At 36.8% G+C, this 21,188-nt stretch overlaps 5 protein-coding genes across 6 annotated transcripts; 2 read left to right on the plus strand and 3 right to left on the minus strand.

The window, feature by feature from the left end:
- Positions 1-1,621: 1,621 nt before the first annotated feature.
- LOC103454304 (protein ECERIFERUM 26-like) lies at positions 1,622-3,483 on the minus strand. Its single transcript, XM_008393908.3, has 2 exons — positions 3,046-3,483; positions 1,622-2,714 (listed from the first exon to the last, which is right to left on the minus strand). Exons 1-2 carry the CDS (start codon positions 3,466-3,468, stop codon positions 1,791-1,793), a joined length of 1,347 nt encoding a protein of 448 aa, XP_008392130.1. The 5' UTR covers positions 3,469-3,483; the 3' UTR covers positions 1,622-1,790.
- Positions 3,484-5,084: 1,601 nt separating this feature from the next.
- LOC103454305 (V-type proton ATPase subunit c''1) lies at positions 5,085-7,279 on the plus strand. Its single transcript, XM_008393909.4, has 4 exons — positions 5,085-5,651; positions 5,747-5,824; positions 6,529-6,699; positions 6,800-7,279. The coding sequence occupies exons 1-4, from the start codon at positions 5,521-5,523 to the stop codon at positions 6,963-6,965; spliced, it is 546 nt and encodes a 181-aa protein (XP_008392131.1). The 5' UTR covers positions 5,085-5,520; the 3' UTR covers positions 6,966-7,279.
- A 2-nt stretch (positions 7,280-7,281) lies between these two features.
- On the minus strand, positions 7,282-8,957 carry LOC103454306 (uncharacterized). The gene is made up of 3 exons (XM_008393910.4): positions 8,712-8,957; positions 8,246-8,550; positions 7,282-8,148 (listed from the first exon to the last, which is right to left on the minus strand). The coding sequence occupies exons 1-3, from the start codon at positions 8,955-8,957 to the stop codon at positions 7,437-7,439; spliced, it is 1,263 nt and encodes a 420-aa protein (XP_008392132.3). The 3' UTR covers positions 7,282-7,436.
- A 118-nt stretch (positions 8,958-9,075) lies between these two features.
- LOC103454307 (uncharacterized) lies at positions 9,076-11,248 on the plus strand. 2 transcript variants are annotated; one of them, XM_008393911.4, is made up of 7 exons: positions 9,076-9,496; positions 9,604-9,646; positions 9,740-9,832; positions 9,945-10,007; positions 10,230-10,325; positions 10,487-10,564; positions 10,915-11,248. In XM_008393911.4, exons 1-7 carry the CDS (start codon positions 9,375-9,377, stop codon positions 10,999-11,001), a joined length of 582 nt encoding a protein of 193 aa, XP_008392133.3. In that variant the 5' UTR covers positions 9,076-9,374; the 3' UTR covers positions 11,002-11,248. The 2 variants fall into 2 exon arrangements, with proteins under 2 accessions (XP_008392133.3, XP_070683009.1); XM_070826908.1 differs by lacking the exons at positions 9,945-10,007; positions 10,230-10,325 and having other exon boundaries at positions 9,201-9,496; positions 9,745-9,832.
- A 243-nt stretch (positions 11,249-11,491) lies between these two features.
- LOC103454309 (uncharacterized) lies at positions 11,492-13,832 on the minus strand. Its single transcript, XM_017322458.3, has 3 exons — positions 13,594-13,832; positions 12,316-12,438; positions 11,492-12,100 (listed from the first exon to the last, which is right to left on the minus strand). The coding sequence occupies exons 1-3, from the start codon at positions 13,745-13,747 to the stop codon at positions 11,889-11,891; spliced, it is 489 nt and encodes a 162-aa protein (XP_017177947.1). The 5' UTR covers positions 13,748-13,832; the 3' UTR covers positions 11,492-11,888.
- Between the last annotated feature and the right edge of the window lie 7,356 nt (positions 13,833-21,188).

Raw genomic sequence — 21,188 nt, forward strand, 5'->3', positions numbered from 1 at the left:
TCTTTTTCAGGCCACTATATATGGAGCTGGTTGATGAACCCAGAAAATATAACAAATTAGTAAATAAGCAATTTCTTAGCGAGCTGCTGACTAATAACTATACCTTTCTGGTTCATATATATAGTTAAAGTTCTTTATATTAGATTTAGCAAGATGTTTTGATTAAAACAAGAGATTATGTAAGATGTAAGATAAATAAAAAGAATAATGCCTGCAAATGTGTGTTAGCTAGGTCAAATGAGTTTGTATGCCTTCTACGCACGAGTTTAATAACTCATTTCGTAAATATATTAAAGTAGTTTAAAATATAAATTTCGTCGATAGAAATTCAAAGTAAGTGGTCCTAGCTAGTACTCCTGAAGATACGGCTCATCAAGTTTGCGGCTTTAAAGTTTTTCCACCTCTAGTTATATAAATATCATAAGATCAGCCTTCTTTTTTAAACTTTTTTTAGGTCAATATATATAGGTCAGTCTGTTTAACTTAGCTTCATGTCTTATTCATTTGTCTTTGGATTTGGAAGGCGTAAATTAAGCTCAGGATATGGAGAGAAGATGGCATATTCAAAACTCCTAATTTCCAAACAAGTAGATGTTCCTTCAACTGCAACACCAACTAGATTATTTAAGCTGTGTTTGGAGAAGTGGCACATCATAGTTGCAGTTGCAGGTGCTGTCTGCATGTCTCATTCAAAATATTAGTAATTTCAGGAAACTCTGTCTTAATATGGTATTATATAATCAATTTTCCTTTTGAATCAGGGGCATTAATTAACTCGTTAATTAAGTTTAATTCTTTTGTATGGGCTTTTGCTTTCTATAAACTATTCTCTTCTAGTTCTAAAAGTATATGAGTATGGCCGGATGATTGGTGAACTGAATGCCTCAATACTTGGATTTATTCTTGTTTAATAACATCCATTCATGAGATTTGAATTTTAAACATCTTTTAAAATAATGATGCTAAATGTTATTAGATTGATTAGATTGCCCAAATGATCGCAGTTAGTTTAGGGTTAGGTATATAGTTTAGTCGCCATACATAATAAAATAAAGAGAAAAATAAAAACAACTAACAGAAATACTAGAAAACCAGCATTCGAAACCTTTCTTTATAACAAAAAATATAAATAAATACCAGTTTAATTTACAAATACATTGCATGTAGCCTGCTGTGGTAGAAATATATAACACGTCATGCTGTGGAAATGTGGAATAGAACGATGAATTGTGAGGTGGTATATATTCTAAGGAGAAATTACACAATATGTTACAAGAAAAATAACGAAATTGGTGGGCGGATTTGATAAAATATTGCATGCTTTCCATGCTACGGCTATCCTTTAATTAATTGTGAGGAGCAGGTAAAACAATATATTCCAATTGCACTAATTTAGTAGCAGCATGAAATGTGTCATTTTCATGGGTTAACTTATACTGCTTTATACTGCTTGTCACAATCTTTACGATCATAAGCATCTTATGGAGAGGAATTTTTGGGTGTATCTGAAATATAGTCTCGTGGTATGTATTATACTTCAGTTGTTTTTAGTGTATACGAAATACGGCCTACAAAATTTTAAAAAATAAATAAAAACATAAAAAAATAAAAAGTTGAACGGTTTGTCATAAATGTGTATTATTTGACACTCAGATAAATTGTACTGACTACTAAATCAAATTATGACCATGGATTATCATTTTAGCGACATTATGTATTGGGATTCTACTTAAAGACTAGCAATTGTCAATGTTTATTGGGAAACAGTGCGACCCTTGTACTAAACCCAGCTAGGGTTTATTCACATCCATCAAGATGGTCGGTGAGAGGCGTAAAATAAGATCGTGTTCACACATTTTTATGGCCTCATCACGTGGAAGCGTAACCATTACCACCCTACTTAGCTCACCATCGCCTGGCTTCGCCGGAAGGATCAAAACTTGCCCTAATCCGGACACCGGCTCAACATAACACGACACACGAATTGGTACTATCACATCTTCAAAAATAATCGAGAATAGGTCTACGCCCTCTAGGCTAGCACAGATGAGATCACAACCGTTCATGAAGGACTGAGATCGATCATCCTTACATACAAGCCACTCGATCAAATCCATGATTCCCTCACGGTCCATTTTTGCCACTACTTCACCTATAGAACTTGCAGCTTGTGACAAATTATCTTCTTGGAAACCCTCTAGATGAACCTTATTATAAACCATGCAATTTCCAAAGAAGCCTTTATCTAACCCCAAAACTTTTCTCATATCCATGCGTATAGACATGTCAACAAGCCCATTTCTCACTCCTTTTACCTTGCTAATACAAACCCAAAAGAGCCCAGAAAGGGCCTCAAACGGTGTTGGGCTTGATTTGTCAGTTCCATCAATGGGCTGGGCCATGGCAATGCAAGCCCGAACCATGTCGTCCGAAAAAACGAGAGTAACAGTCGTGTGTTTTGCATCTACGATGTGAATTGACTTGCTGATGGAGGTTTTGTAGTGGTTGATCAAGGCAGTGTAGGGCTTTTGGTTCAGCTTTCTGTTTCCCGGCCTCCGCTGAGGCAACGGGTAAAAAAATGGAGGGTGCATCATTTTGCTGAAGAGTGTTGTGTTGGCCCAAGCTTTGATGAACATGGTTGCACAAGTTTGATCTGCAAGGAGATGAGTGCAACTTAGCCCAATTGCTAGTCCACCATCCTCAAATTCAGTAAGCTGCACACAAGAAAACACACGAAAAAGAGACAACGCTTCTACATGTTATTACGAAGAAAATGATATATTGTCCGACTATCAATCTAAACACTATGTAGCAAGAAACCGATCCTACTAATGTTCAATTAGACTACACAGCATGTCGAACTATTTACTAAGAGAATATTTTTCTGTTACAAGAAGAAAATCTTAAGTATAATCAATTGTACACAACTACGTATCTATTTCATCACGTGATTAATCTACATGCTGAAAGAGAAATACACACAATTGTGTACAAACGGAGATAGAGAAGCTATTCTCAATTGCAGAGGAGTACTAACATGATTACCTGAACATAAAATGTAGACCAAAAATAAGGCTTATGGTACATTTCCTCCCAATAAACAAGCATAAGCTCCTTCTCCCTATCCACATTTCTTAACCACTCCTCCAAACTCCCTCTGGCCTTAGCCTCAATCATTCTCACGCCCGCATCATTGCACTTTATCATCCACTGCTCTTTGTCATTCTTCTGCAACCGGCCTGTGATTATCGGATAATTAGTAAGCGTTACCGCGAGGGACTCTCTGAGCTTCGTTGTGATTTCACCAGGCTTTGTTGGCAATCCAGTTGATGGATAGTACAACACCATCCTAAGGTGGTTCACTTCCATGTGGCGGTCAAGAACGGATAGGGGGTAGGTTTTTCCGGCTTGGACAGGCTTCGTGCTCACCACGGTTCGTTTGCAGATGAATGTGATAAGCTCGGCCATATTGTTAGGATGTAAGATTACAGAAATTGGGATGTTTGATAACGATGAGTACTATTATTTATTGGTTGGTTTTGTGTTACGTGTGTTCCTTGTAGTAAGTAAGAGAAAGGGTGTCCATGTTTACAGGCACCAGAAAAACTAATTCTTCTATATTGAGGAAAATGAAAATCTCATGATCCATTAAATTATTCTTATGTTTTCTACGATCTGTTCGTTTGAAATTGTTTCCCCATTGATTTACAGGGTTACTAGATTGGGGTTACCTTAGCATATATAGAAAACTCTTATGCTGTATAGTTTCTTTTCGTTTTCTGCTAAACCTTGCAGCTATTTGTTCTTGAGAGAGATTTCATTCCCTAACTAATGATTAATTTGTCATTCATGTTTAAAAATTAATAGTTTGTCATTAAGTAAACTTGTATTAATGTTCACCAAAATGATTTATTTAGACTTGACTTAACAAAAGTTAGCCTGTATTGAATATAGACTTTTTATGACTTCTAAAAAGTACATGAAAATCTTGTGGTATTCAATTATGACACTTTGTGAGTACAAAAATGCAGGTGTATCCAAAATTAGGTACTTTAAATGATTTTAAAAAGTTATGGATTTTGATAAACTTTTAGTGGCTTTATAGTAAGTTTTTTGTCCTAGCAAATCCAATCTCTCCCCAAAATTTTGGTGGATTTCACTTTTTTCTCAATTCTCTAATGATAATCCACCACCCAGCGTAACGTTATGGTTGTCACTATCACCACTTCTACCACCATGTCACAACCATCATCACCACCCCCATCCTTACTCTTCCACCACCCCGACACTCACACAATCACCACCCCTAATATTATTACCGCCACCAAAGACACCATTTTTACTACTACCATCTTGCCAAAATCACCACGCGACACTTCCACCACCATCATAGTCACACTATCACTTGATAAGACTACTTTGTCATGGTCATGATCACTACTTCAATAATAAAAACTCAAAAAAAAAAAAGATATTTACAACAAATGATAAAAATTCCATGAAAATCCACAAAGTTTAATTTTTTTTTTATCTCTTTAGAGTTATGCATAAGTCATTCATTTTACTCGTTTTTACCCTAAAAGTCTATTTATAAAAGTCTACAAAATTTTATAGAGTTTATAATAGTTAGTAAAAGCCTACTAAATCCGCGAAAGTGTATGAATTTAATTAAAAACTCAACAAAACTCCATATAAACCTTAACACTCCTATAATTGTGCTCCAAAGTGCAAATGCAAAATCTCAATTCTCACTTATGTTTTAAGTGGTCTATGACTACCCTTTAGCTTAAGATATAGGGCAAGGGGAGGGACATAAATTAGCGATAGATTGACACCTAAATGCAGTGGAAGTCATCACTTCGAGCTTGAGTATGCTTAACTCAACCTGAGTTTTTGTTAAGTACTGCTATTTAAACACATAAAACTAATCATGCTATAGGAAGTCTCATCTCTATTGAAATTTGTCAGTAAATGTATTGATTTTGTTTGTTTGAACAACGTTTTTATTTTCTATTTCTCTTTTTACTTGGTTCCCACTTCTTAGTTTTCAACTTGTCTTCTACCCAATGAAATATGGATGACTCATCCTATCAAAACTTTCAAGATTTACATTCATGTTGGTAAGGGTCTAGGATTCTTTCCTCCTCTATTTCCATCCCATTTCCTCCACTCCTCTCACACTTTTCATTTTGTCCTTTTTATATAAACAAGTTAACATAAAATATTAACGTGACTTAATTATAACTATTCAAATAGAAAAAGAGGAAATAAGACAAAAAAAGAATGGAGAGAATCCTAATGGAATGGTAAGTAAGTCCCATTCAGCTAGCAGACCAGACACCCAAAAATACAGCCCAAAGATAAGCGGCTGGCAGAAAACACGCACTCATCGAGCACGTGTCAAGCAGCAATCTCCGTCCTCCACATCTCATCACATCACACGAATCAGATCAGACACCCTCTCCTCCCCTCCCCAAATCTTCCCCCACAATTTCACGTCTACGATTAGGGTTTCTAAAAATGTCAGGTGCAGCAGTAGCTGTGGGTTACTCGAGCTCCTGGGCACGCGCCCTCGTCCAGATCTCTCCCTACACTTTCTCCGCTATCGGCATCGCCGTCGCCATCGGCGTTTCTGTCCTCGGCGCCGCCTGGTTTTTCCCTTTTCCTTGTTTCCTCTCCATTTCTTAATTAAAGTTCTAATCTTTGGATTAATTACTGATGATGAATATTGTTGGATGGAAATTAGGGGGATTTATATAACTGGGAGCAGTTTGATCGGTGCAGCAATCAAGGCTCCTCGAATCACTTCTAAGAATCTCATTAGGTGATGAAATTTCCGGAATTTACTGCAATTTTGCATGCATTTTCGTTAAATTTTAGCTTTTGCTATTAGATTTGGAGTAATATAGCAAACTTATAGTAAATGTGAATCCCAGACAATTGGGATTATCTCGATGGTCTGGAGTAGCATCCCAGTAATTGAAATCGATAGTTGATTAAAAATCTTAATTGAAAATTGGGTCGTGTTTTTATTTGCAAATGCACTAATAACTATCTTGTTTAATTGATTGATGGATGGAGCATTGTGCTATCTATTCGAACACGCCCAAAACTGTTTCTTAACAGTTAACACCAATGTGGGATTTTTGCTTGTCTCAACGATGCACCTTGAATATTTGAACTTTAACGTAACTCTGCTGATTGTGAATTACTTAGTGTGAGATCAAGATGATGATCTTTCACGACTGACTTGGACTGGATGCATTGGTTGTCTCAGTTTTATCTTTTGTGAACGGAAATTCTTAAAACTAGCTGTGTTAATTGATTGATGGATGGAGAATTATGCTATTTATTTAAACCCTCGTAAAACCTGTTTCTTAACACAAATGTAGGAAATTTGCTTATTGTTAACGATGGACCTTGAATTTCTCTACTTTAATGTAGCACTGCTGGTTGTAAATTTTGAAGTGTGACATTAAGATGATCCGATTTGGGACTGACTTGGAATGGATGCATTTTCTGTTGCAGTGTTATTTTTTGTGAAGCTGTTGCTATATATGGTGTTATTGTTGCAATTATTCTACAAACAAAGTTGGAGAGTGTTCCAACGTCAAAGATATATGCGCCCGAGTCTCTTAGAGCTGGATATGCAATCTTTGCCTCTGGGATTATCGTGGGCTTTGCCAACCTTGTCTGCGGGTTAATATCTTTATCCTTCTCTATCACGTTCCTGTATATGGAGTTTTGAAAATTTTTTATGACTATACAATATGATGATTTTGTTGTGATTTTGTGACAGGTTATGTGTGGGAATTATTGGAAGCAGCTGTGCATTGTCTGATGCCCAAAACTCCTCACTTTTTGTGAAGATCCTTGTGATTGAGATCTTTGGCAGCGCACTTGGATTGTTCGGAGTCATCGTGGGAATCATAATGTCAGCTCAAGCAACATGGCCTTCAAAATGATGATTCCGTTGCTCGGTAAAACTTGGCATCACATTACGACAGTGTTACGTGCATGCGCAAATGAATTCTGTAATTTGTTCTTTTCATCATTAGTGATAGGAATGTTAAAACTGCCGTGGAGATACCATCTTGCCCTATTGTATCAATCTTAGGCTGTATTTAATCTGTTGGGAGTGAGTTGTGGGAGAATGAGTTAGGCATTTCCTCATTCATGGTGGTAAACAATTTTATCTTAGTTTTGAACGAATAACAGAATGATCTTTGTATGCATCGATTAGGGTCGGTTTCTATACAGCTTTGTTTCGAATGCTCAATATTGTGTTCAAATAGTTTCAGGTTCAAACTTTAATACGTGCATATACAAAGATCGAACAATACTCAGAACGGATATCATGCTTTATTGGCTACAGAGCAACGGAATCGGAATCAGGACGATCTGTCTTGACGATTATCCGGTGCATAACATTTGAATTAAAGTAGTATGGATGGAACATCGGTGAAAAAGGGCATGAGTTTCTGCTGAAGCTCGTGACACTCTTCTGGGTTAGCGGTCTCGGGGTTGAAAAGCTGGCGATCAGGAAGAACAAGGCCTTGTTTAATCCGACCCATTCGCCTTGCGTGCAAGACTTGTTTACGCACGACTGGTAATCGAATTGATTGATATTCTTCAAGAGCAAATTGCAAATCTTCTGCTCCCCACTTCTTCAAGCATTGACCTAACACCGCAGCATCTAGCACCGACATGTTCGTGCTTCTTAAGGCATGAGGAGTTGTGGGGTGTGCTGCATCTCCAACTAGTACCACAATGTCCCAGTAGATTTTTTCCAAGGGGTCGCTGTCATATATAGGATTGATGAAGGGCTCTTTTGTTTCTCTGATCACTCTCACAAACTCCGGAAGCCACATTTTCTCTGCTTCTTTGTGCATACTCTGGATCATGTCGCTGCTCGCCTTCATGGTCATCGAGTTAGGCTTCAGATCAGGTTCGGGTTGATGGACATACCAAATCCAATTCAGCCTTCGGTTCGGAAGCTCATACAGCACAGTGTGAGTCCCAGAACCTAAGCCAAAGTACAAGCATTTTCCAAGCTCAGGGTATTCCTTTCGGATGCCGATTATGGTTTCTGAATTCTCATTTCCTGCAAAATCAAGCACCCCTCTCCATGCGCAATAACCCGAATACCTAAAGCAGCACAGACAATATCAAAAGATCACTACACACTACAAGCTCAAAATATGAAAGCTTTCATGAAAATGGTTGACACTTGACAGTAACAAACCTCAGTTTATGGTCAGGAACAAAACTTTGGCGGATCGAAGAGAGACATCCATCCGCTGCAATGAGCAAATCACCGATGATTTCAATGCCTTCATTGGTTTCATGGGATGAAGCCTTCACTATAACTGAAGACTTGTCACTAGAAATGGAGAAAGATAGGAAACGGTGACCCCAAAGAAATAGGTTTGGTGGAAGTGCATTGTATAGAAGAGCATGTAGGTCACCCCAATGTCCTGCTCTACAGTTCAACTCCTCATCTCTAGTTAGTGTCCATTTCACCTTTTTCTCACCATCTATGGCATCATTCTAGCAACAAAAATTTTCGAGCTTGTCATAAAACTAACAAATCACAGATTAACATGTGTATACATTTTTTTAAAAAAAATTTACGAGTTACTTTTGCATACGCATCAGCAGCATTCTAATCACAGACCAACAAAATAGAAATGAGGAATTGTGTTTTGTACCTGATCAATTGTAAAGGGCAGAGTGGTCTGGTGAAGAAGCTCAGGGTCTTGAATCCATGACTGGATGAGTCTGAGAGAGAGAGGGTCAAGGCCAAGTCCTGCCCCAGTTTGGCTTCCAGTTGGGGGAGCACATGATTTCTCCACCACCAAAACGTTCCACCCTGTTAATACGAGCGTATGGGCGCATGATACCCCTGCTATGCTCCCTCCCACTATTACTGCCTTGGGTTTTTTCTTCAGACTCATCTCTCTATCTCTCTCTCTCTCTCTCTCTCTAGAGGTGAAGAGAGTTCCCTTTTTTCTTCTGTTGCTTGTGAACTTAAGAAAGATGGGTAGTCAGCAGAAGACAATCGGACATATGGTATGAAGACAAATAACGGATACGCCAGCAAACATTTTTTTTTTTAAATCTGGAATTTTGCTTTAATTTGTCAAATTTAAAAGTATTTTGGTCAATCCAACGGTGGACATCAAATCAGCGGTTACGAACATCCAACATCCAACATCCTCATCCTCAAACACTGAATTTTCGCCCTCTCCATTGGAGTCTCCATCCTCTCTCCGCTTTCCCAAATTTCCACCATTCTCATTACTACTGTAGAGATTAGACTTGAGAGAGAGAGAGAGAGAGAGATAGAGAGAGTATCTATCTCGGCTTAAAGCATGTCGTTTTGCTCCTCCCTGTCATCTCCGCACTCTCTGTTTCTCCTTTCCAAAACCAAATCTCCAAGCTCTCGATTCAGAGCTTGCGCTGCTGATGTTCCTGATTTCCTCTCAGCCGATTGGTTCGCTCTCTCTCTCTCTCTCTCTCTCTCTATATATATATATATATATATATATCTCTCACTCCTATTGATTGATACATAGCTGATGACGATCTTGGAATTTGCAGGCTGGAATCCCGGAAGAAGAGGCCCTTTGGCCCCAGATTAAATGTAATCATCTGATCGTATGGAAAACTAAATGATTTCATTCGTTGAAGTTCCTCTCTCTGCTTATGTGATATAATTTGTTGACTTGTGTTCTAGTTTAGCGCAGAAGAAGCTGTTCAGCATCAGCTGGATGCCCTCAAGTACAACGATCAACCCCGCCCGGATTATGGCATCGAGGTCATGTACAGGGTAAACTTTCTCAATTTCTTCTACTTTTTTGGGTTGGATTTATTTTTGACACGAAGAAATGGGTTGGCTTTGGATTCTTAATGTTTTGTTTCCTGGTTTATTGTGTTCATAGTTTGCTGGGTTTGATCCTTTTGAGAGGTCCACCTATTTCGGGCCATTCTTTGATTTGGGGCAGGTTGGTGCAAGCTGTATTTATCAAATGATTTCCGCACGCCTTTTTTCTCCTTCTGCATAACCCTGTTAATTCTTGTCGCCTAGTTCTCCTTGGATTTATTCATTCCAAAGTCCAGGTAAACAGGGGTGTGCATGGGAAGGAAAAATCTGCGGAAATTACTCCCCCTACTGATATTTGTAGCTAATGGTTTTCTCTTGGTTGGGTGATTCGCTATGTGTGCAGTTTGAACGATTTAGGCGAATTTTTCACCATTCAACATATAGAGTGTTGTTAGGTCATAAAGAGAGGAAGATGTTGAGCAGTTTATATGTGGAGGAGGTATGAGTACGTTGATTGATTCCACTAACTAACTTATATGTGATGTAACTTTGAGCTAACTTAGAGTTGCCATACTAGACCCGAGTCCTCTGGTGTTGTTACACGTTTAATTGCGTTTCTAATTCGATGTCTTTGTTGAATGAATTGCGACTGGGAACTAGAACCTATTCAAGCAGCGGGTTTGGATACGAGGATGTCGGCCGGAGGAAGAAGAAATATTTCAATTCACAATGGTTCAGGTTAGTGAAGATGTTTTCGCTTTGCATAGTTTCTTAAGGGGAATAGATGAATGATGAACATGTCATATTTACGAGGCAACAAAACATGCATATAAGTTGTGTTGTAAAACCTACGGACATATTCTGAATACCGGATTTCACACCCCGCCAAAACGGAAAAAGTATAGGAATCCACTGGTTGCTGTATCTAACCGAAAAATAATGTCTGCCGTCTGCAGTGCTTCACGGCAGGCACGGTCTGTAAAGCGTAATATGGAACTGTATAGTCGGTAGCCTTATATGCGTTTTATACGATTGAACTATGGGAACCATAGTTATACCTGTATTGATCTGTAGCTTCTTGTTGGCAGAGGGTTGGAGGGTCATGGGATGGTTATTGGCTGACAGAGAGTGTACTTCACGACGGAGATGCTTTTGCCGGTGGTTTGGCTTATTGAACATTCAAGGCAGCTATCGATCGACGATCACTCTAACAGAGACATTTGCTCACGCACTGCCAACCTTCCAATTTGTACATATGGAAAAATAAGCAAAGTTGTTGTAATGTCTAATATGATGTAGTTCGTATATCAAGTATTGTAAAGTCCGGAAGCAGCATGTATCTTTCCTTCTCGTACGTCTGGTCTGCCCCAACTCTTGAGAAATAGTTGAAGGAATAAAGGAACTTCAGATGATTCACAGTAATACATTGTAACCGAAGAGATTTTACGTTATTCATTCAGTTTCCGTTTCTTCCATCTGCAATACCGAGTGCAAAAATAAAGAGAACAAAGCAGAAAATAAATCATCAAAAGAGTGATGTCCATTCATCCCTGTATGCATGCTGCCTGCTTACAGAATTGCATTTCCAAAATATCAACACACTTCATAAAGAAAAGCCAGAAAGGGTTTTGTTAACGTGCCGGAAACCCTTACTTGGCCTCGAAATTATAAAATTTTCCATATGATCATAAGCTAATCCAATAAAAAACCAACAATCATTTCACCGGAAACATCGCATATGAACCATCACATAACTCAGCTTCCAATAAATTTTAGCTAGTTTATAACTCTTAACAACTAAGAGGTCGCACTTGGTGCGATGGCAAGTGCTTTCGCCCATGAGCGGTAGGTCTCGAGTTCGAGACTTGGGAGCAGCCTCTCCATAAATGAGGGTAAGGCTAGCCGACATTCACCTCTCCCAGACCCTGCGTAAAGCAGGAGCCTTGTGCACTGGGTACGACCTTTTTATAACTCTTAACAACTAGACAATATCCAGCATAATTGAGAAATAAAACAGACCAAAATTTAATTGAACAGCACCCCATTTGATAGCTTGGACATGTTATTTCTTTGTCTGAGTAATATACTTGGTGAGCACATAGCAGTCTGGAGGGGTAATGTTCGTGTAATAATTCTGGATGGTTTCCGTGATTTCGAACCCAAATTTCTTATAGAAGTTTATGGCGTCCTCATTGTTTGTCTGAACATGCAAGTAAATTTCGGAAATATTTTGCTTGGCGCACAGATCAAGAGAATGGTTCAACAGTTTTTTACCTGCAAAAATCCCAGAACTTAGATCAGAAAATTTGCACAGTTGCAAATATCCAGATTAAGCCAATATTTACCAGTCAACAGAACCACCACAAAGCAGGAGACTTCTTGACAACTCAAGTTTGTATTCAGAAGGCAAACTTAATCAAAGCATGGATCATGTATTTCGACCACAATGCCACACCAAAGTTATAATATGAAGAACATTGCTTGCTTACCAATGCCTAGTCCACGGTATGGTGCTAAAACTCCCAATGTCATGATGTACACGCGGACAGCTCCATTTTCCTTTTTCTCAAGCCGGCATGCAATTGCACCAACGCATATATCACTGAAATATGCTGTATACAAATAATAGCAGGAATTAAAATTTAAACTTTCATACTGTTTGTCACTTTGGCAAGTAGTCAACTCCAGCATAGACACGAGTGCTAAAGAAGGAAAAAAAATCCAAAGGATGATAAATCAAGGGTATACCTACACAATAAGTTTGTAATCGTGTTTACATACGATTATCAATCTAGTTTTAGACAATATATGCAGATTCATCTAGAAATCATAAGAAATGGACTTTGATGGCTCAGCGAATAAGCTTGTTAAATAATAGTCTCAATTTGGTCCTCTCACGAGCATTCAGCACGTACAATTCATAACAGGATACCTTCAAAAATGCCCAAGCCACTGTCCCACCCACTTCTCCATTCATAATGACCCTCTTTGCATGCCTAATAGAACATAACTCATCAAAGAAGACATCTAATTTTGTTGTTGAAGAACCGATAAAAATCCAGGGGATAGCTAATCATTTAAGTACCTCACTGATGCTGCACCAGAACATCGTCATTTATCTTTAAAAATATGTAGTTACTCTCGTTTTTTTTTTTTTTTTTTTTTTTTTGGAACACCAAAAAGGAGAAAAATTGACTTAAAACACATAACAATCGAACCAATCATTACTATCAGAACTAAAACTACCCAAATCCATGACATACCAATAAGTTTTCATCCCCAATTTACTTGTACATTTGTGTTGTCGACATTCTTCAAAAGTGTATCCAAATCCAAGTGACCAAACCCAGCATTTCCAAATGCAATGAGCTAAAGCCCAATATTTCCCAGCACGACCCATAAACAAATTCCATTTCGGATGACCCGAAGCAAACAAACAACAAGAAAGACTATGAAATACGCAGAACGAACAGAAACCTCGAAATACACAAAGACAACAGTAATTAGAACTTAATTAGAAGCTCAAATTTTATATCCCATCAAACATTTTACAAAATAAGCAGGAACCACAAGACATTTCAGGGAATTTGCACAAAATCTACACTAGTAACACAAAATAAGCAAACCCAGAAAATGTTGTGCAAAATTAGACAAAACCCAAAAAATTTTATGCAAAATTAAACAAAAGCCGTAAAACATGATGCAAGATTAAACAAAACCCAGATATATTATGCAAAAATAAGGAAGACCCAGAATCGAAGCTTAACCTAGCTTGGTGAAATCGCCGGAAGCGAGGGCATCGGCGTAGTACTTGTCGTTGTAGCGAACTGGGAAGAGGGCAGTGTTGAGCTTCTTCAGCTGCATCACGTTCTTGTCTCTCAGCCCGTCCAGCGAGCTTTGGACTTCGCGCCCAGCCCCCATTTCTCCACCGAGAGTTTTGCTTGCAGGGACGACGAGCAGAGAGAGAAGGAGAGAGGGGAAGGGGGAGGGTTGGGATTGTAATTTTGACATAGCGTCTTTGGTTTATGCGGTGGGTGGTCGGGACGATTCGGGTCGGGTCATGAAAGTAATAGTGTTGATGGTTTGGCCCATGCTTGTAAAAGTTTGAGATTAGGCCCATTAATAATAAATGCGGTTAATTAGAGTGAACTATTAAAACGTTTATAAAGTTCTAGTGGTATTCAACAATTTTACAGCAATAGTCCGAACCAATTAGTAGTTCAGAAATGTACAGTCATGATTGAATTGATGAAATACTATTTTTTTAACTTATCAATCTAATGGATAAAAAGTTGGACTACTAGTAGTTTAGACTACTGAAAACAAATCCGAAATTTAGTTATGATTTTCATAAAATTATTAAAGGGGGTGTTTGATGGATGAGATAGTTTTGTCTTCGACCAATTGCAAGGAGTAAAGCATTCTTTGGTATACAAGTCCACCAATTGAACGACACCTAAAATGTGTTACGCTGCTTTAATGAGGATAAAGCGAAGCTTTTGAGTACTCACATGGTTGTTCGAGCTCTAAATGCAAAATGAGACCTATTTTGTTCTACATACGAGGATAAAGGGATATTGGAACCTATAGTTCCATACTTAAGTGCAATCAGCACTTTATTGTACTTGGCTCAATGCACTTGACCAACACAAGGTGTTTTCTTAAACTGGTTATGTCTGTACTGTTGAAGATGCTACAATATCTCGAGATCAATCAAACAAGAGTTGATTGGTACGTCTTCAAATAACATTCGTGTTCTAGCCCTACCTGAAGCATCGCGCAAATATTTTTGGTTGAGGGACGTGATTGATCACAAAAGAAACTCATGTGGCTTTTCTATCATTGACGTTCCAACAATGATTCATGAAGACAACGATGCTTGTATTGACAAATTAAAGAAATGATACATCAAAGAAGACAATGCCAAACTTATTGCTATGAAGTTCTTCATTCATCAGCAATAACAAGTTCAGAAGATTGAAGTCAAGCATATCCAATCCCAGGAATGTTTCCTACCTTTTCACAAAATCACTGCCGAAGTCAACCTTTTAGAAGGTTGTTCATGAAATTGGATTCTATAAACTTTTAGATTTGCATCACCGGTATTCTCTTGGGGAGTTTTGTCAAACTCAGGGGGAGTATCCTAATGAATACTCACATGATCTTAATATACTATATCCCTACAATTAGGAGCACTTTTCCTAACAGGATTTTTGGTAATCTGACGAAGTTTTGACGAGACATCTACTTTGGGTTGGTCATACCCTTTTGTATGTTAATGATCATCTTGGAGATGTGAAACAATATCGAGATCCTACATTAACTTAGTTTTCTCCTTAGACTATGGATTTGTCTCACTGGGTTTATCATAGCCAGGTTTTGTGAGATTTGCTTTTGATATGTGCCGCTACTAAGAGACTCTTGTTAGCAACTATTTGTACCTAATGAGAACTAATGACAACAACCGCCATCTTCTAATCATGAAGACTTGATGCAGCTACTTCTTAAGTTGTACACATTCAAAGAAGAGACTCTAAGGAAAGACTTAGAGTACTTGGATCTAACGGAAGACGTGACACAAAACCGAGTGCAATGGTGTTCTAGGATTCATATAGCCGACCCCACTTAATGGGAAAAGGCTTTGTTGTTGTTGTTGTATCAAGAAGTTTAACTAAAACTAGTGGTGTATGTTGTTTAAATTTAACAAAGAGATCCTAGGTTCAAATTATTATAGGTTTATTTACTTTCTAATGTTTACGAATTTTTTTTATAAGGGTATAAATTTAAAAAATTTGGTCAAATGATTAAAAAGTTTAACTAGAAGTGGTGGTTCATTATGTTTGAAATTAACAAAGAGGTCTCGGATTCAAAACATTATGTGTGTTTTTTTATTTTCCATTTTTTATGAATTTCTTTTCATAAGAGTATAAAAAAATTCAAATTTTGGAATTTCTTTTCATAAGAGTATAAATTTTTAAAATTTTGGTTAAATGATCGAGAAGTTTAATCAAAACCAATTATTTTTGTTGTTTAAAATAAACGAAAGGTCTTAAGTTTGAAATGTTATGTGCTTTTTTTCATTCTTTCCTATTTTTACCAATTTCTGTTTGGTTGTTAATTTATTTTTAATTGCTAACTAGTAGCTGTGTGGGTTGCAATTTTTAGACATTCATTCCAATTCAAGATCTAACCACCTTCAACAAAGAGTAATGTGTAGACCAAATTTTTAGACCAAATTTGCAACACATATGACTTGCCACTAATAAGAAATAAGCACGTTAATCAACACTTAAGTAATAATCCAATTATCAACTATCACATTATACAGTTTACAAAATTTGATTTAAAAATTTGGTATCCCTAGTATTAGCATGAAGAAAATAATGGATGCATGTCTCATTCATTGCATATATATATCAACTAAAGATTCAAAAATATGATTATTTTTTTAGTCCCCTATTGACAAGGTTAGTAAATAAGAAAAAACATCTCACAAGTTATATAAAAACACTTTAAAATGGAAACAAAACTCATCATCTATCTATTTGTAAGCCTGGGGTCTTTTGGTTCCCTCATCTCAATACAAAATAAATTAAAAAAAATTTGGGTCTAAATTATTGAGTTTGAAGTGCTTTTCTAAGCATAATTTTATCAAAGTCTTACGTATGAAAACAAATAATTTTTCTTATTGAAGTTAGGACACATTTTTAGGGTTGCCCCGGGCCTCAAGTCTTAGGATCGGCCCTGTTAATTAGGTATGTGATTGTGTATACTCTAAAAAAAAGATCCCAATGGAATTTGGAGATCAAATCCTCATAGGCTTTGTATTAATTGCAAAGCAAAGAAGGTCATCATAATTAATATAAATAAAGGTGCAACCACATGAGGTGAAAACACAATTTCTCTTAAACCTGAGTTTTCTTTTTCTTGTTGCCCCCTCGCACCCCTTTTAAAAATTGAGTTTACAACAGTAATAGTCTAATTGGTGTAGTAAACTTAAGGTGTGTTTGTTGCACCGGATTATCTCGGACGGGACTAGCTTTAAGGACTAAGCTGGACTGACTTAAACTAGACTAAGCTGGACTGACTTAGTGAAACGTTTGGTGCAGTGTCAGACTAAAAAGCAAGACTCATATATTATATTAGTAAATTTATATTTTCAATATTTTATCATTAATTTAATCTATATATACTAACATTTTATTATTAAATTATCATTTCCTTTCTAGAATCATCTTGTTCTCTCATTTTTTTGTCCGCCCACTTCATCCCTCCCCTATCCTATTTCTCTGCCATTTTATCTTCCTTTCTAGAGTCATATTCCTCTCTCATTTTTTTGTCTGCCCATTGCATCCCTCCCCTCTCCTCTTTTTCTGCCATTTCATCTTCATTTCTCTTTTGTTTTGTCCGCCCATTGCTTCTCTCCTCTCTCCTCTTTCTCTGCCATTTTATTTGTGCCATTGTCTCTTTCCCCTTTCCTTTTTCTGGGTTTTCTAGGTTCAATTTTTCTGGGTTTTCTGAGTTCAATTTTTATGGTTTTTCTGGTTGTGGGAAGCAGGGAAGAAGGAGATGTGAAGGGCAAAGCGGAGTAGAGGTAGCAGTGGAAGAGGTCAAGGAGGACGGAACTCGAAGTCTTTGCGGTCGAAAATTGAGGTATAGGAGGAAGGAGCCCAATCGGACGACGCGACTAATGAGCTTGGTCTGAGCGGAGGTGAATCGGACAAAGGAGCTCGTGAGTTCTCCGATTGAAGTTTGAATCGAGGTCTTTGTTCACGATTCAGGGTTAGGGATGAGGAAAGAGGGAGAGAACGCGAGCATAGAGGAGAGTAGAGGATGCGAGCATAGAGCGATCGAAGGGATTAGCTAGTCTCATGGTTCGCGACATCTCTCGCTAAGACCGTCTGGCATGGTCCTTAGTCGAGGCGAGTCCGACTTACTCCCACTAAAGCTAGTCCTATGAATAACAAACATGGGACTAGACTAACTATTAGTCTAGTCCAGTCCAGTGAGGGCTAGTGAAGGGAAACAAACACACCCTTAGGGTTTATGAATTTGGAGCGTTGTTACACATTATATTTCAAAAAAATATATATTTTATTTTAAAGTGAATTGTTCGATATTTAAAATAGCAAAATTCTGCCAATTATGATCGAATGGTATTCCTCTTCACTTGTAAGTGAGAAGTCTTAGATTCGATTCTCTCCAAATGTGAATTGGAACCAAATTAGTGTTAGCTCATTGTGAGGCTAAACCCACTCCCTTCCCCTTAGGGTAGATCGTATCGTTTGTTAAAAAAAATGAGCTTTAACAAAAAGCTCTCGGTACTATTCACTTTAACGAAAAACAACATTTTTACACTAAAAAATCAATCATGGTACTATTCACTTTACCCTTTATTTTGTCCTTACCGTTAAAACTCAAAATTTTCAAGCCCTTTTCATTAGTTTTTCTAAAAAAAAAAAAAAAAATTATGAAAATAAAATTAACAGAAGTATCACAAAACAAGTTTTGTCCCAAAATGACTAAATTGCCCATACATGTGGCACATATCTTCTCGTAACTATATGGATGAAAATTGTAATTTTTCCCTTAAACGAGACTAATATTGAGACATAGAACAAAAGTGAACTTCAATTAAATTTCATGGACTAAAAGTGATAATTTACCTTTGCATTTGATGGCTTTTTATTTTTATTTTTTGCATTGACTTGTATTTATCTCCATAAGTTTGAGCATGACCTTTTCTTCAACAGATCAGTTTCGTTTCGGGATGACATACATGTAGATCTCTGTATTCGAACTTTATATGATACTATACAATTTTTGCTTGTTGCTTTTAATTTTTGTCTCTACTCGGTCCATGCCTTCGACGAGAATATGATGTGAAGCAAACAAAACCTTCTCTTGTTTGATGTAATGATATCAGTCTCTTCTTGGTTGGAGGAGATTATAAGTTCGCCACATACGACGAAAATAATTTCACGAGTTCGATTCCTAATTCTAATTGGTCCATTGTCCCGTTGTGAAGGCATAGTTTTGTTGTAGCTCCATGAGTGCATTTGTCTTTCAAAATATTCCATTCATCAGGTCAACATCAAATACACTAGCCAGGCCCATAAATCATTTTCAAACAATTACTAACCTATTGTCCTACAACTCATACAAGTTATATATATGGTGACTTCTGGCAGATTCGTAGGTATAGTGATCGATCCTCATTTGTTGGGTATAATTAAATTGTGGTTTTATTTGTTTTGCTGTGTGAAAGAGATCGATGGTGAAAAGGGATGGTGCTATTGATTTATCTCATGCAAGTCTGAATACAATTGGTGAAGGGTATTTATTCTACTTCGTGAGATGTTGGGACGAGTTCACCAAGCATTTGAGGTTTAGGGTTGGGAAAATAAAATTAAATAATGAAAAAATATACTAAAGATTAATATATAAAGAAAAATATTATTGTCTATCATAATTTACATGCGTGATTCTATGTAAACGTAAGTATTTACACTGTAAGATTAATAAATCTTGTGTATTATTTTGTATCCCTATCTATGTTTCGATATGTTTAGATTTCCTTGTAATCTATTAAGTACGTAAGAAAATTCTAATATAAATGATATGTATTTTTTTATACAAACGATATTATTTACTCTAAACTATTTCAAGAGAACAAGGGCCGGTTGAACCCAGTATGCAGTGGGTACTAGGTACACTGGCTCGGTTCTTGTTGTTTTGCTATCTTTTTATTTTATATTTTTTTTATTACGGTTTACTATCTTCTTTTAATAATCTTCTCAATCACTAAAAAAAAAATCTAGACGAAAGGGGTATCCTAATGAATATTCACATGACCTTAATATACGTTTTTCCTACGATCGAGAACACTTTCCCAACTGGATTATTGCTAACCTGACGAGGTTTTGACAAGAAACCCACTATGGGTTGGTCATACCCTTGTGTATTGTAATGATCATCTTGGAGATGTGAAACATCGAGATGCTGGATTAACTTACTTTTCTCCCTACATTATGAGTTTGTCTCAATGGGTTCACCATAGTCAGATTTTGTGAGATTTTCTTTTGATATGCGCTCCTATAATTATTAGCAACTATTTGTACCTAATAAAAATTGACGACAACAACCGCCATCTTCTAATCACGAAGACTTGACGCGACTAATTCTTAAGTTGTACACACTCAAGGGAGACTGAGGTAAATATTATTATTAATTAGGAATATAATTATGTAAACTTAAAGTAAAATCTCAATAGAATTTGAAAATCAAATCCTCATAGACTTTGTATTAATTGTAAAACAAGAAAGTCCAGTATGATTAATGTAAATAAAGGTACAAGGCTATGAGGTGGAGACACAATTTCTCATACACTTTCTTCTTTCTCTTTGTTGTTCCCTGTCACCCCTTTTTAAAATTTAGTTTACAACAGTAATAGTCGAAATTTAGTTTACAACAGTAATAATCGAATTGGTTTAGTAAATTTACGATTTATGAATTTGGAGTGTTGTTACACGTTCTATTTCAACAACAACAACAATAACAACAACAAAAAAAGAGTCAATTATTTAAAATACAAAATTATATCATTAAAAGAAAATTCACAGAAGTATCTAAAAACAGGCTTTGCCCTAAAATGACTAAAATGCCCATACATATGAGTGGCACGTCTTTTTTTGTTACTATATGGATGGAAAACGTAACATTTCCATTAAGGGAGATTTGAACTTTGCATTTGATGGCCTTTTTTATTTTTAGTTTTTACATCGACTTGTATTGATTTCCATAAGTTTTAGCACATATGAACTTTTTTTTTAACAGATTAGTTTCGCTTTGGGATGACAAACATTTTGATCTTTGTATTCGAACTTTATACGATACTATACAGTTCTTGCCTCTCGCTTTTAATTAGTGTCGCTACTCAGTCTTCATCATCAACGATAATGTAATGTAAAACTAATGATATCTGTTGCTTCTTAGTTAAATGAGATTATAAGTTCGACATACACAACAAAAATAATTTTATGAGTTCAATTTATAATTGTAATCGGCCCATTGCGGGGCTGTTGTGATGGCGTAGTTTTGTCGTAGCTCCATGAGCGCATTTGTCTTTGAAAATATTCCTATCATCAGGTCAACATCTAATACACTAGCCACTCATACAAGTTATATATATGGTAAGTTTTGGTAGATTCATAGGTATAGTGATCGATCCTCATTTGTTGGGTATAGTTAAATTGTGGTTTTATTGGTTTTGCAGTGTGAAAGAGATCGATGGTGAAAGGGGATGGTGCTATTAATTTAACAATGATCGATGTTGGGACGAGTTCGCCTTGCATTTGAGGTT

Source organism: Malus domestica, chromosome 08 (genome assembly GCF_042453785.1).
Source record: "Malus domestica chromosome 08, GDT2T_hap1".
Classification (NCBI taxonomy): Eukaryota; Viridiplantae; Streptophyta; class Magnoliopsida; order Rosales; family Rosaceae; genus Malus; species Malus domestica.